The sequence below is a fragment of the Staurois parvus genome, unplaced genomic scaffold, assembly GCF_062004578.1.
Source record: "Staurois parvus isolate SC_StPar_1 unplaced genomic scaffold, SC_StPar_1.0 ptg001432l, whole genome shotgun sequence".
NCBI lineage: Eukaryota > Metazoa > Chordata > Amphibia > Anura > Ranidae > Staurois > Staurois parvus.
In genome coordinates this window covers 897,745-913,000 of record NW_028319228.1, presented here as the reverse complement: position 1 = coordinate 913,000, position 15,256 = coordinate 897,745, and the positions used below count along the sequence as shown (strand labels likewise).

The window sequence follows — 15,256 nt, the reverse complement described above, 5'->3', positions numbered from 1 at the left end:
CTCCCAACAGGCCCTGATTTAGAACAAAGTCCCTCTGTCCCTCTTTCCTCCTCATCTGTCCCTCATTTTGGCCTGTTCTATATACTTGTTTAGGTGAGAAAATAACTCCAACCACAGGAGCAGTCCTAAGTCAAAATCTCTGGAGCAGATACTCAAAGGGTTAAGCAGCAACAGTCACTAGGATCTCACACTCTAGCCTATACACACAATGTCCACATGTACTTGGATGCCTCAATCCAATACCAGCCAGACACCTCTCCTGTGAGTCTCCAGGCAAGGTCCTCGGCGAACCCTCTCTGAATTGGCTCCAGCTCTTTTCAGAAAATAGGCCCCCAGCTTTCCCTGAGCTGGGACCTCGATGAACTTCTGCAGACTTCAGCTAATCTGTCTAGAAGGGCAGAGGCCCTTAGGCTGGGTCTTCTCCTGGATAAGAACACTGCTGTTCCAGACCTAGACTATTTATGTGCACCTCAGCCACCTATGGGGCATTCTCTCCCCAGGGATTGGATGAGACCACATGAATATTCAGGCCCAGAGTCTGCCTCTTCCAGCCCACTACATTCTAAAATCCACTAGAAGGCATGGGAAAGGCGTTGAGCCTGCAGCCAGCAAGACGAAGAATAGCCAAAAAAATAATCACACACTGCTCCACTGATCACAGAAGAGTTAAAAAGACTAAATTTACCTTAACCTCTCTAGCAACCTATTCTGGGAGGGTGCTACACATGCTGATAAGGCTGGTTTCCAGACAGCACTATATTTGACAAAATTCCTAATTAGTCCAGTCATCTATACCATCTGATGCCTCCACTAAACCTCATGATAATCATCCAGTCTTCCACCGATGGAGGATGTTTGTATGTTACTTCAAAATCTCCAATTTTTTCACCTAGTGCCAGACAGTTCTTGGCTGGTGTTTTTTTGGAGGCTGCTCTTTTTTTGGGCACCTCCCTCTTGCAGGACAATCAAACTGCTATATACCTGCTAAGGGCCATTTCACAAAGGCGATTCTGCCTTGTTTGACACATCCAGTTGTAGAATAACAGAGTACAGCCTTGCACTTGCTGTGCCTAGATGGAATAGGGCCATCTTACTTTACCTAAATGTATTTGTGTCATCTTGCTGGCCCAGCTAGCAAAGAAGTAACTGTATAGCAATGGTAAATGGTCTGTTCGCAATCCTGTCGTTGTTGTCAGTAACAGGTCTGTTCATCTGTCGTGGGCCTAAGAGCAACGTCAAATACGTTTTTGCTTTTGGTATACCAGCACATATGCCTCTTTTGCTAGCTGGTATTTTAAATTTGGCTTATATAATTGAGATTCAGACAGGAAAACATGGCAATCTGTATTGCTGATGAAGTAAAATGGGCAAACTGCTGGAGGAGCAGATTTTTGACTAGTCGCTCATCTTGATTTTTACAAGTGCTACTAGTAGCCACATAACAGTACTAGGCTTTTGAATGTCAAGATTAATTTGAACAGAAATAGAATGTCTGGCAGCCTAATCAATGGTTTAAAAGAGATGGGACCATCAAACTTTGTTATTGAGCTGTTTAATTTACTAGAATGGTTAACATGGCAGATTGCTGATAAGTGTTGATGAATCCATATATCAGTTACTCTTAATTCTAAATGTTGTGATGACCTTGCAAGTTTCATTCCATTTAATCTCCTGACTAGTACTCTAAAGATCATCTAACAGTATTGCTTGGCTGTACAATGTCACAAAATGCTTTAAAAGGACCTTTAAAAGCAGTTTATCATTCCTAAGTGAATCATATTAACATTCCTCATCCTAATGTTATCCAGCTGAATAAGTGATAATGAGATATAACTAGTCCAATAAAGCCAACATAAGCTCTATATAACAATTTGAATGAGAATGAAGACATCCACATTTACCAACATTTGAATACACCATAATGAACAGAATATAAAACATAAACAATACAAATTAAAAAAAAACAAATGAAAAAATGGAAAAAAAAACAAAAATAAATATTTAATTTGATATTGGATGGTGTTCATCTGCCACTGCAGTTTTTGTTAAACATTCCACTCTGCTCAATATCTGTTTGTCATACAGTTAACCATTCTGTATCAAATTGCTTCCTGGTGTGTTAGCACTGTCATTGATCAGTATCGGTTAAACCCTGCAATGTGCCAAAAACTTGTTTTCCCTATTCTTACAAGGAACAAAGAAGATTTTTTTTAGCCCCTTTCTGTAATTTTGGTGTCTCCTGGACATACACTAACATTTTGATATATAGTATGCACGTTTTTATGCACGTCTGTGCATGCTGACACAACCAGTATGCACCCTTTAAAGGGATCCCTATCCATTCTATGTTTGCCTATTATTGATCCAATTCTACATTTCCTGTACTTTTCTAATCGTATTCCTGATTTTTGCTTTGGATTTCTCATTTGGTCCAAATCTCTAAATTAACCCACTGTCTTTTTCCCCACAATTTGCATTTCACCTGATTCAGTTATATGTCAATCCCACACTAGAAATCGAGCAGTGACCAGGATATCACTTACTTTTACTAAAATCCTCTTGTTACATGCTCTCGATTTAAATAGCCTACAAAATACCAAAATCTCTATACCTATGCATTCTTAGACTATGTTTAAGCTTTTTTGATTATTTAGACAGTGAGCAAATCACCCACTGAATCCCAGCTTGGGTCCTTAACCTTTAAATGGGTATGCAGTTTAACAGGGAAATTGGATTAAGACAGGGGTGTCCAAACTATGGCCCTCAAGGTGTTGTGGAACTGCAAGTCACATGAGGTCTTGCATGACTCTGAAATCCACAGGCAAGACACCCAGAGCAGAGGAATGGTGGGACTTGTAGTACTTTAACAACTTGAGGGCCATAGTTTGGACACCCCTGGATTAAGAATTATAACAGCTGCATCCAAGACTGTGACCCTGTTCCAGTAGAAGAGGGGTGGGCAGGCCACCATGCACCAAGTACAGTGGTACTGGTCAGTCATATTCCACAAAGCAGAGCAACACAGTGAAGTCACAAAATAAATCTGCTATGAGCCAGCACAGAGCACTGCACAGCACAGCACAGCACAAAATTTAAGTGAAAACTTTACTTTCCTGAACCCCCTGTTCTGTAGTGTTGGACTGCCTAGCTCCTAAGTACACAGAACACACTGCAAACATGGGTAGTGATGAATACGGCAACAACAAGTTGGTGGGGGGGCAGCAGTAGAGTAGTGAGCAGCTTCTGAGGAGGGCGCACATCTGGGGTTGGGGTCTCACTGGGGCTCAAGCACCTGCAGCTACCTCAGGTTGGGGTAGTGGTGTGGTATTCTGAAAAATCCCTTAACAATGAATGCTTCCAACTTTTCATTAAAGCAGATCATCATCCATGAATATGACCTCCATGCCTTTCCTTATTAGACAAACGGCAAAGTGTCTATGTATGCATGACACCCTCTGACACATGCAGACTATTGCATCCAATAGAAATGCATGACATATCTGCACATACACAGATGTGTTGGGGAATTTTGTGTATGGAAAGACATTTTGGGGGTCTCTGCCAGGTCCTATAGGCCTGTGGCGTGTCTGCACCTGAGGAGGATATCTGTACAAGATGGCAGTGTAGGAACAAAGAAACAAAGAAGAACTGTGGGCTGAAAGGAGGACAACGCTGGACTTCATGGACTAGAAAATATATTTTTTGTATGTATGTACAGAAACCAGGGACTAGAAATATTATTTTAGCTAAATAGGGTGAAGCTGCTCTTTAAAAGCGTGCTACTTGTTTACAATTGGACAAGTGGGCTAAATAACATACTACTATGCATTTACTAAGTATTTACATTAGTGAGAACTTTAATTAAATATCAAAAAAAAGAAACTGAATGTCAAGGTATTACTGTATATAAAACAAAGGGTTAATGAGTTAACACTGTCCATTTCTCCACACTCCACTAATCATACTATCCAAAAGAAATATAAATTCCTGAACTACATGACCTCTTTCTCACAACAGGTCCAAGAAGTTCGGGAAACATAATACGGAATGGAAATTGGCATATCTCACAGCTTAGTGTGTTTTGGGACATGCAATACCCATCACGTTAGGTTAAAGTAATACATTATTGCACAACACTACGAGATGCTGCAAACATTGGCTAAGATAGTATAACTCCGTCATACAGCTGCTCCAAGTTGACATTCAATGTTTCACAGCATGAGACTTTAGATGCAATAGAACATGCTGTGAAGATGATTTCCACATGTTTTATGTACTGAAAGTGACAGTGATTACTATTAGATTATGTTTTACTATGTACTATTAGGTTCTATTATTGTGTGGACACAATGTAACCAGAAACTTACTTATTATAGTTGTTCTAAGTCTAAAAACCTTCTACTGACCCCTTTAGGGATTAGGAAACTGGAATTGGCTTTAAATTGGGAAAATCATTTGGTAGCTAAAGCCAGCGACCAAAACTAAAGTGTCCTTCAATTTGCACAGGGGTGGTCTTAGCTGGGAGTGTTTGCGGTCTCGAGACAGCAGCAATGTGTGGAGTATGCCGATAACATGAAGCACAATTGATTTATACTATTGAGATCACATTTATTTTGAATCTGGTCCTACACTTTAACTTTGCATTTTAGTCAACATGTAGGGGGTTCAAAAAACCTTTTTACTTATCAATCCTTAGATGTGGATTTTTTTCCTTTAATTTCACCTGGTGATCTGGCCAGTAACACACTTCCTGTCATAGCAAGTCTGCATTCTGGAAGTAGTAAAGCAGGCACCTTTTGAGAGCAGCATTGTCAGTCTGGTGAGAGGGTAGTATTAGACTAGCAGAGTTAGATGGACTTGACTAAAAAAACTGAAGCTGAACTCTAGCTAACACTTAATAAGCAGTTACAGCAAACAGTTTTTTCCTTTTGGAATAAAGGTTTTACGAACTGTACATGAATAAAGGCTGATCATTGTAATCATCCCTGTCAGTGTTTAAAGGTATGTCTCATCCCTCTAACTGTTACTTTGCCTGAACAGCTTGGTTTGTTAAAGGAAGCTGAAAAATAACAAAATGAATGGTAGGATCATAAGGTGAAAATAAAGGAAAAAAGTCTAAAAAAGCTATCAATATTACTAGTAACTAGTTACTTTTACTAAAACTATCACTATTACTACTATTACGTATAGTTATGGGGCATGTGTGGAGGATGGATACAAAATTATTTATACCTAGGAGGTACCATCCCTATTAACGTAAATTATCTCGAGCAATATAAATTGGGACTATAAATGTACCTCCAGAGGTATAGCAACAACATGCAATATCACTATAAAAAAAAAGTTTATTGATACATTATGACATATATCACAAAAAAATCATCATAAAATTTTGTAATCTTAAAAATATGTGAACCTAATGCCACTTTTGTATAGCCATGTATCTGTTCCTGAGATCCTATTCCTATATGGCCGACACGTTTCGCCGGAAACCCGCTTCCTCAGGGCCTTGGATCTCACTATACAAAGAATGGAACAAAATATATACAATTAATAAAATCATATATTAGTTATAACACTACAACCAATAGTAACCAACAATTTCATTACAAAGAATCTGTTGATATAATTGTCTCAAATTGATAAATACCCACCCTGGATTGCAGAATAAGGTCAGGAAAGCGCAGGAAGAGGAGAAGAAAAAGAAAAAAAAAATTTATTGTTTAATCCAAATATTTGCTATCTTATATTCACATGTGCAACAAAATGCTGGACATGTTGTTGCACATGTGAATATAAGTTAACAAATATTTGGATTAAACAATAAAACATTTTTTTTTCATTTTCTTCTCTTTCTGCGCATTCCTGACCTTATTCCACAATCCAGGGTGGGTATTTATCAATTGGAGACAATTATATCAACAGATTCTATGTTATGAAATTGATGGTCACTATTGTTTGTAGCGTTATAACTATTATATGATTTTAATAATTGTATATATTTTGTTCCAGTCTTTGTATAGCAAGATCCAAGGCCCTGAGGAAGTGGGTTTCCCATGAAATGCGTCGGCCATATAAGAATAGAATCTCAGGAACAGATACATGGCTGTATCAAAGTGACAATAGGTTCACATATTTATAAGATTACATTTTATGATGATTTTTTTTATATACGTCATAATGTACCAATAAAATATGTTTTTTATATATTGATATTGAATGTTGTTGCTATACCTCTGGAGTAACATTATAGTCCCAATTTATATTGCCCAATATACATTTATATTACTACTATTACGTATTCAAGTTAAAATTCTAAGAAACAAAATGTCATCATATGATGCCGATAATAAAACAATACAGAAAGACCACTAAATGGCTCTTCCAGTTAGCAGCAGTATTGTAAACTGTAGATTGTCTATCTCTAAAGTGACTTGTGGAGAATGTATGGTGGAATACAACACAACACAATGAAAACATGGTGTAGCATACTTAGGAATGGAAAATGATTGCCTTTGTACCTGCACCCTGATAATGCAGAAAAAAATCATATATACAGTATATATTTTTTTATTTAAAAAAATAATCATTGTACTGCATCATTGCACAATATTTTTTGAACCAAGCATGTTGAGTAATATATACCATGTTGTTGTTCAGTTTACAAGTCTTTAATGCATCAAGTTCTATGACATTAAAACTATAGCTAGATTATTCCACTGTTGGCAAGCGGCTGAACTAGAAACACTAGAATAAAAGTTATCCTTTGATACTTGTATCAGATAAATAAAATGAAAACATGAAAAACAATTTATATTTTAACTATAAATTGGGACAGCTGTGGCCTGGATCACACCTGTGACCTGGCTCTAGTTCTGTGCTTTGTTCACAAGAGTTCCTATCACTTTAAGGTGTAATTAGTTTTACTACATTGCTCAGTAATGGTCAGGAAAGGTCAGCTGGGATGGAGATATTGTGGCCATTACAACAGCACAACTGCTACCTGTATAGCTTGAGGTGAATATGGAGAAGGAGAGGTTAAATAATATTAGGGCTATTGCTGTTGAGACAGGTGTTAAGGACAATCTTAGGTGTTAAGTTTGGGGGCAGAGGTTAGGTTGGAGATTGTCAATTTAAGAATATTAAGAGCTGCTAACATCCTCAGAGTTATAAAGCATGTTCTTCTCCTTCAATGCAGGAGATGAAGCAGCCCATCATAGGGATGGGCCAATAAGGCTTTGTGGGGTGGGTCTTAGCAGCAATTTTCGACACTACCAGAAGTGTCAGAGCTTTGCCTGAGGAAAACACCTGGCACTTATCTCAAGCCTTGGTGTTGGAGTGATTTGGTGTTAAGAGTTGACTTAGGGTATATTAATTGTTAGGGTTCCATTTTAATGGGGCTTTCGGAGAGACCGAAAACCCTTCTCAAAATTTACAACGTCGGGCTCCTAGTGTTGCAAACCACTGTACTGTTGTTTAACCATGTTCTTGTACCTGGGCCAGACAGGCACAAGTAAAGCCTGTGGTCAACCTTCATTTGTCAACATACATTCTTTTTTTATAGACACGCATGCCAACATGCCAGTATGATCACTTATATATTCGTCAAAATATATGTTCACTTTATTAAAGCTTACATAAACCCTAATCAACATTAAGATTAAAAAAAAGCTTAAAGTAGGTTGAAAATATAACTTACAGGTCTGTCAAAGTGAGATGGCGAAACAGTTTTCTGCTTAAAGTTGGCAGCTTATTTCTGGAAAGATCTCTGCAAAAATTAAATATTTTAGTTTAAAATTGCTTAATCATCATATATGTAACTAACAATTGACTGATAAGGTTCTGTAGCCTAACTAAAGATGTATGTACCACATAAATATAAGTTCAGTTTTCCTGTGGTAAGCAAGGTATGTGCAGGAGTTGTGCAGTAATACAAGCATCACACCCTAACAGGTCCTCTGGTGTGTTGCCTTTAGACTCTGTTGGCTAAGCTAGGCACTGAATACTGGGCAGCCATTATGGTCAATTGTTAACTCTGTACAGCACATGCTAGGAATTGGACAACTACATTTTCTCCAGTGTGTGATAAGTAGCTTAGCAGCACCTGACATAAGTTCAGAGACTGTTAGTAGCCTATTGCTCTACAATGCTTTGTGGTGATCCACCACTTTTGGTCCCACTATATTTGGTCCCACTATATATTTTTATTTGTATCTTTATTTGTTCTTGTAGCATCATAAGAACCAATGGCTAGAATTTGAAATTACTTAGCAGTGATGCAAATTACCTAAATAGCAACGTAAATTCAAAACCATTTTATGGCACTTAAAAGGTCTAATATAGCCAGACAAATGTTTCTTTTCAGAGGGCAGCGGTAAGATCCAGTATAAGACTTTTATTGCTGTCTATGTCCTTATAGTGAAGATGTGTTATATAAAAAATCAGGAAAATCTCCTAAGTAGAGGTCCTATTCTATCCAAAACCTTCTGTATATATTGTATGTATATCAGAAAAATAATGCATTCTTTATGGCAGAGAGAGGAGAAAATCAACCTGTAATTTTTAAAGTACTAGAATGTAGATAAATTTTTTTTCCTATTTCTCACTTGTCTGCTAAGCTGGAAGCATTGTACAAAAAATGTCATCTTGTCCCCATCCAGAATAATCGTACATCAGGTTTAAAACTTTAGTAAATGCAAGACAGAATTTGTACCAAAATTAACTAACTTTTTAATAAACAAGGACATTCTATGTGTTTGTTATGTCTACAAAGACTACCATATCTGTATACATGAAACATTAATAACAGTCTAATTATATGACATGTCAATTTGGGAGACTTGACATTAAGCTTAGCAGCAATAGACATCTGACACCATCTATAATTTTAAATAATTATTAATGTGAGCTATGGCAGCTAAAAAAATGTTGACTAAGCTAGCTAGCTAAAAAAAAGGAAGGCTATGTATACTAAGAGAACTTTACTAGAGTTTTAGTGAAATTTGAACTTCAAAGTTACATATCACATCTTTTTGTAACATGCAGTAAAAGCCCAACAGCTTGTCTTTATATGATTCAGAGGTGTAGTAACACTTTCAAGGAATGTCTGTATCCTGCAGATCTTCTGCTATAATGGCAAAGCATTTGCTCAAGTAAGAAATTGATTACTCACATGTAAGTAAGTTTGAGGTTTTTGCGGAATGCCTGGCGAGACACAAACTTCAGGCTAGAGTCTAGCACGGTTCTAAAAGGAAACAGTCAGAGTTTAGCAAAGTCCCCAAATAACACAATCTGCTGCCAAGATTTAATCATCTGAGGACAGACATTAGCTTCATATAACTCACATGTAGGTAATATGTTTTCCTTTAAGCAAGAAAATAAGTGATACACAGATTGATATACAGTATATGTATATATATCCCCTCATAATTAGTTATGTTAAATATGTAATGCAAATACCAGACCCACCCCCTATTATTTCATATATACATATATATATATGTATATATATATATATATAAAACTATGTACAGTGTGATATGGGAGAAGCTAACTAAGCAGTAGTAGTGCTTTGTAGTGAGTCCACGACAGTCAGGAACTAGGGCTAGGCAGACCATTTTTATTTAAAACATAAGCTAAGTTCAGCAAAATAAATGGAGACCCTTGCTTGAAAATTATTATTATTATTATTATACAGTATTTATAAAGCGCCAATAGTTCGCTCAGCGCTGTACATTACAAAGGGGGACAGAACATGTGACAGAACAATACCAATACAATGCAAAACATGAGGGGATCGAGGGCCCTGCTCTTTCGAGCTTACAATCTAGGAGGGAGGGGGTGGTGGCACAGGAGGAGATAGTTGTGGGGGATGGAGTGGTAGGAAGAGTGGAGGAGGTCGGCAAGTTAGCAGGGGGTGGGGTAGGCTTCCCTGAAGAGATGGGTTTTCAGGGTGCGCCTAAAGGAGAGGAGAGTAGGTGATAATCTGATGGGTTGGGGCAGGGAGTTCCAGAGGATGGGTGACACCCTGGAGAAGTCCTGGAGGCGGGCATGGGAGGAGGAGACCAGGGAACTAGAGAGAAGGAGGTCTTGTGAGGAGCGGAGTGTGCGTGCTGGGTGGTACTTGGATATTAGGTCAGTGATGTAGTTCGGGGCAGTATGGTGGACAGCTTTGTACGTCAGCGTTAGGATTTTGAATTTGATCCGTTGCGCAATCGGAAGCCAGTGGAGGGATTGGCAGAGGGGGGTGGCGGAGACAGAGCGGTTGGAAAGGTGAATGAGTCTGGCAGCCGTATTCAGGATCGACTGAAGCGGGGATAGCCAGCGGCGAGGCAGGCCAGTGAGGAGGGAAAATAAATAATGATTAGCCTCTTGGCTCTCTCTTTCGGCCCTGCTGTTCAAGCCTCAATTTCAGACCTCTGGGTTGGTCCCTAAGACTGGTTTGCAGTACTTCAGTGCTCAAATGCAATCCATTCACCTCTCGCATGCATCCTCCATGCACAGGTTTCTACCATTAGTACAAACAAATAATGAATAGCCTCCTGGCTCTCTCTTGCAGCACTGCTGCTCAGGCTTCCATTTCAGATCTATGGGCAGGTACCTTAGACTGGTTCACAGTACCTACTATGCTCAGATGCAGTCCATTTGCCTCTTGCATGAATCCTCCATGCACAGATTTCCAGGATCAGTACAAACATGAAAATAAGTAATGATTAGCCTCCTGGCTCTCTCTTGCAGCATTGCTACTCAGGTCTCAATTTTAGATTTTTGGGTTGGTCCCTCAGACCAGTTCACAGTACCTACTGTGCTCAAATGCAGTCCATTCACCTTGTGCATCCTCTACGTAATGCTCCATAGCTCCTTGCTGCGCGGGCCCACACCCTGGCCTCTCAATAGTGGAATCTCCTGGTACCCATATGAAGCCCTCTTGTTTTCTAGCTTGAGACCTCCTGACTTTTGGGTGGAGCACACTTGTCCCCTCAGTGCATCACACCTATCTCCTGGCTGGAGCATACCTGTCTCCCAGCGAGAGCACACCTGCCTCCTGGCTAGAGCACACCTGTCTTCTAATGGGAGCCCTGAACTATGCCCAAGCCAATGCTTTAAAGGCTTTGCGCACCTGCACATACAGCTTGCTGGTCCCCTGTTTGATATGAACACAGGGTTGGAGGCTTCTTACCTCCCAAAACTCCTAGAAGCTTCCAAACTCTGGGACCCATTCCATAAAAGTGAAAAAGCACCATGCCTGTTCTGGTGCAATTAATTTTCAATGGCACCAAAATGCAGTGTGGCTCTGCCGCAATTGTCAAGTGATAAATGATGCTGGAATCACAGTGCAATCGCGGCAAACCACATCATGCGAAGCTTGTCACTCAAAAAGGAGCAGGAGCTTCTTTTGAGCGACAAGTTTCATGTGATACGACTTCCTGCAATTTCAGTGCAATCGTGTGGCTTTGTGGTAGTACTGCACCCCATTTTGGTGCCATTGAAAATGAATAGTACCAGAACAGGCATGGTGCAATTTGTTCTTTTGTGCAGAGGGTTTTGGGATCACCGATTCTGTCCAAGATCAGAAACGCTCAAGTGTTATTGAAGAGTAAATTGAAGAGGATTGCAGGGAATCCAGGGCGTTGTGGAAAGAGATGGCCAGCAGATAGGCAGCACTCACAACATGAAAGGAGATTTTTCAAGTAAGCTTATATTGGATTGTCAATAATACACTATTGTTTATATTCTATTACAATGCTGATGTTATAAAATGAAATTGTATGCTGTGACCATAGATTTCCTTTAACAATGAAATAAAAATACATTGAATTTACTGAATATAATCATACTGTATCTGTTAATCACATTTATACTATAGTTACAGAAGGAAGAGCTGGGAACATGTCCAAAGTCAAATATTGGCTTTGGCTGTGGTGGCTAAGGGGTAACTACAAACAACTCTTGGAACCAGAAATTAAAGAATCATATGAATGGTAGTGTGGAAATATTAATCTCTATGTGCCTTTTTAAATTCTAGTGAGTCTTCTAGGTCTAGTCTGTGCCTCCACCGAATGAGCAGACACATTATAATTTTATTGGCTTTTGCAAGAAAATCTAATCCACAGCTGGTCTTAGCCGCCTGTGTCTTGATCTACCTTTACAGGGTGACAACATGGTAAAGTTTAGGTGGCAATTTCAGGCTCCTTGGAAGAATCAGGTGTAGGCCATTTGTCCACATAATTGATCAAATGAAGCAAAATATCTATCAAGTACCCAGTAAAACCCATGGACATTCAAAAATGTTGTTTTGTTCTGACCTAATCTCATTTACTAGCTCCAGTTAAAAACAGTGAGATAGTACATAGGATAGAGCTTGTGACAATATAGTAATAAAATATACTTACAGATTTCTGAGCCCAGTGTAAATCTTAACATCATCTTCATTGATTGAGGCAAAAAAACGTTGGTTTGCAATGTAGCTAAAGAAAGAGAATTGATCATAAAAATTAAATGAAATACCACATTTTCTTATGAAACATAAATAATTTTTACAACAATTTAGTTGAAGAGCATTTTAAAGCAGCCATTAATTTAAAGGAAAAGTATAAGAATGATGACTTGAACAAGTGGGAGGCAATCTTTACAGCAGAGTATCTGAAGATAAATTATGATGTTAATAAGAACTACAATATTTTAAAAAGCCTGTGCATACAGTTAAAGTGCCAATCCCACATCCAAAAACTGATATTTAGTTTTCTTACACAAACTGGAGAATTCAGCAACTTGATAATTTATCATATTTCTTGGTGGAATCTGTTGATGACAAACAAAGAGCAGGGCCCTCGAACCCCTCGTGTATTGTTTTGTTACTGTATTGTCTCATGTACTGTCCCCCACTATATTGTACAGCGCTGAGCAAATCTTTTGGTGCTATATAAATACTGTATAATAATAACACTACACTGGAACACTCGCTACAGAAATCAGTAGTATAAATCAGAAATCAGTAGTATAAATGTATGATCCTGCCGTGTACGATCGTGCAATGGCGACAAATGACATAAATGTTACTATTCACGACACTTTAAAAACCTTTAGAGGTTAACACTTTAGATTTAAAGAGGTGGTCTAGTACTAGAATTACTGCCCATGATCTGACAATCTTGGCAATAACTCACATATGTGGGACAATTGCTGTTTCCATGCGGGACCAACGTGTGGGCGGATTCACGTTCATTTTTTTTTTTTTTTGTTATTTTTACACTGTCACTTAATTTTTTTTAATCACTTTTATTGCTGTCACAAGAAATGTGAACATCCCCTGTGACAGCAATAGACTCGTGACAAGTATTTTTTATGGCGGGATCTGGGGTCTATAAGACCCCAAATCCCTCCTCAGCACGTAAAAGCATTTAAAACACCAAAATCTGGGTTTTTGAATGCTTTCAGATTTTTATAGATGGCGGCAAAAGTTTCTGAGTAAACAGGAAGTGATGTCAGGTCATCACCTTCAGTTTACATTAAGGGAAAGCTGATCAAAGCTGATTCCAGCTTTGTTCAGATGTCCTCCAGCCGGCAAAAGCGCCAGCTGGTCGCTTGGAACTCCCAGTGGGACGAGATCTCGAGAGAGCAGCGGAAGGCAGAGGGAGGGGAGTTGTTCCTTCCCACTGCTTGTAGAAGCAATAGGGCAGCTAGTCAGCTGCTTTGATTGCTTGTAGAAGAGGGCTGACCTCCGGTTCTAAAAAACAGTACCGGGTGATGCCTGCAGCTATAAGCATCACTCCAGTACAACCACCAAAAGTCCAGCGATGTACTCTGGAAGTGATTTGTATCAGTTTTTTGCTCAATCCCCTGCTGTATGAGCACTGAGATTGGAAGTGGGAGGGGTACACTGGGGGTGAATAAGGTGTGCTACATGTAAATTTGTTGACGTGGAATATGCTGACAGAAGGAGAGAGCAGAGTAAGCGAAGAGCATCAGTCTGCTGCTTCTCCTTCACTGTCCAGTTTGTACGCTGGCAGGATGGTGCTGGGGGTGAGGGGAAATAATACCAATGTATCTCCTAAAGGCAACAGAGAAAGTGTCATCTGTGTGATGGGGTTGTGTAAGTCTTAGGAATGGATGAAGAGAAATACTATTTATTAGCAAGTGAAAGAGTTCCCTTATATATATTTAATTGGTGCATTTAGATGTTTGTCTGGAGTTCAGCTTTAAATGTAGGGTTTGTAGATTACCCCCTGAAAGGATGATTTTCTTATCAGAGACCCCCGGTCTGTGGAGAGATTCCTGGTTTATCAGCAGAATTCTGGGAACACCCCTTGAACACGGAAATAACGGCAGCTTATGTTCAGAGATGTTCAAAGTTTATTATACATTACTAAGATTATATAGGATACAGAAAAAATAAGGGAGGGGGGAGCGAGTTCTAAAACTGTAACTTGTAAGTTTCCATCATGAGCTGACTACATGAAACATGACATATACATTTCTTGGTATAAAATGTTTTTGCTAGCTTTCTGAGAATTAGTCGAACAGAAAAAGCTTCAGGGTCATGTTATCTTTTGTTGATACATCCTTGAGCAAACTAAAACAGTTTCATTAAACTTCTAATATATCTGCAAAAACCTAACTTAATACTTAAACTGGCGTACACCAACACAATGGAGGTTATCTAGATCCTTTCACCCCCTAGATACAAGAAAGAATAATTACTTCAACGACTCTACCTAAATGCTCTCAGTTGAGATACGATAGGTAGTTTTTAATGCTGGCTTGTAGGTGTTTATTTAAAATGAATAGAGACCATTCACTTAGCAAAGTGAATGCCCACTTAGCTAAATAAAGTGTGATTTTGTTTAATCATCCAATTACCTACAAGATAAAATTCCTGTTTTGTTTTATTTACCTTGTATGATTGGACTATTCAAAGTGAACACTGACTCCCCATATTCCCTAAACTTGAACATTCCAACCTTAACTTAGAGAGAATGTTAAGTGGTTAACGCATATTGATCATTTTCTATAAATCAAGCTTATCTCTTTCACATGTACTGTATATCTGAAAAAAATATATATTTTGATAAGACTATACATTTCCACTGAACTTGTTTGTGTATGAACAATACAGTAGGGAGGACTTCAATGATATAGCCAGGAGCACATGAAACTAAGGGAATCTGAGAGAGAAGCAAGCAAAGTGTCAAAGAAGAAATACTCAGAGACATAATTGGATGTTTGAAGTCAACACAGGTTTTTGTCACCTCACTTT

The 15,256-nt window shown here is 38.7% G+C and overlaps 1 protein-coding gene across 4 annotated transcripts in view; it reads right to left on the bottom strand.

Annotated features, from left to right (window-relative positions):
* NTRK2 (neurotrophic receptor tyrosine kinase 2) overlaps window positions 1–15,256 on the bottom strand; it is a 271,171-nt gene that overhangs the window by 236,581 nt on the left and 19,334 nt on the right. For all 4 annotated transcript variants that reach the window (XM_089662108.1, XM_089662106.1, XM_089662109.1 and 1 more), the window contains exons 3-5: window positions 12,393–12,467; window positions 9,173–9,244; window positions 7,700–7,768 (exon numbers count right to left, since the gene is read on the bottom strand). In XM_089662108.1, the coding sequence (XP_089518234.1) occupies window positions 7,700–7,768; window positions 9,173–9,244; window positions 12,393–12,467 (216 nt within the window). The remainder of the gene's footprint in view (window positions 1–7,699; window positions 7,769–9,172; window positions 9,245–12,392; window positions 12,468–15,256) is intronic.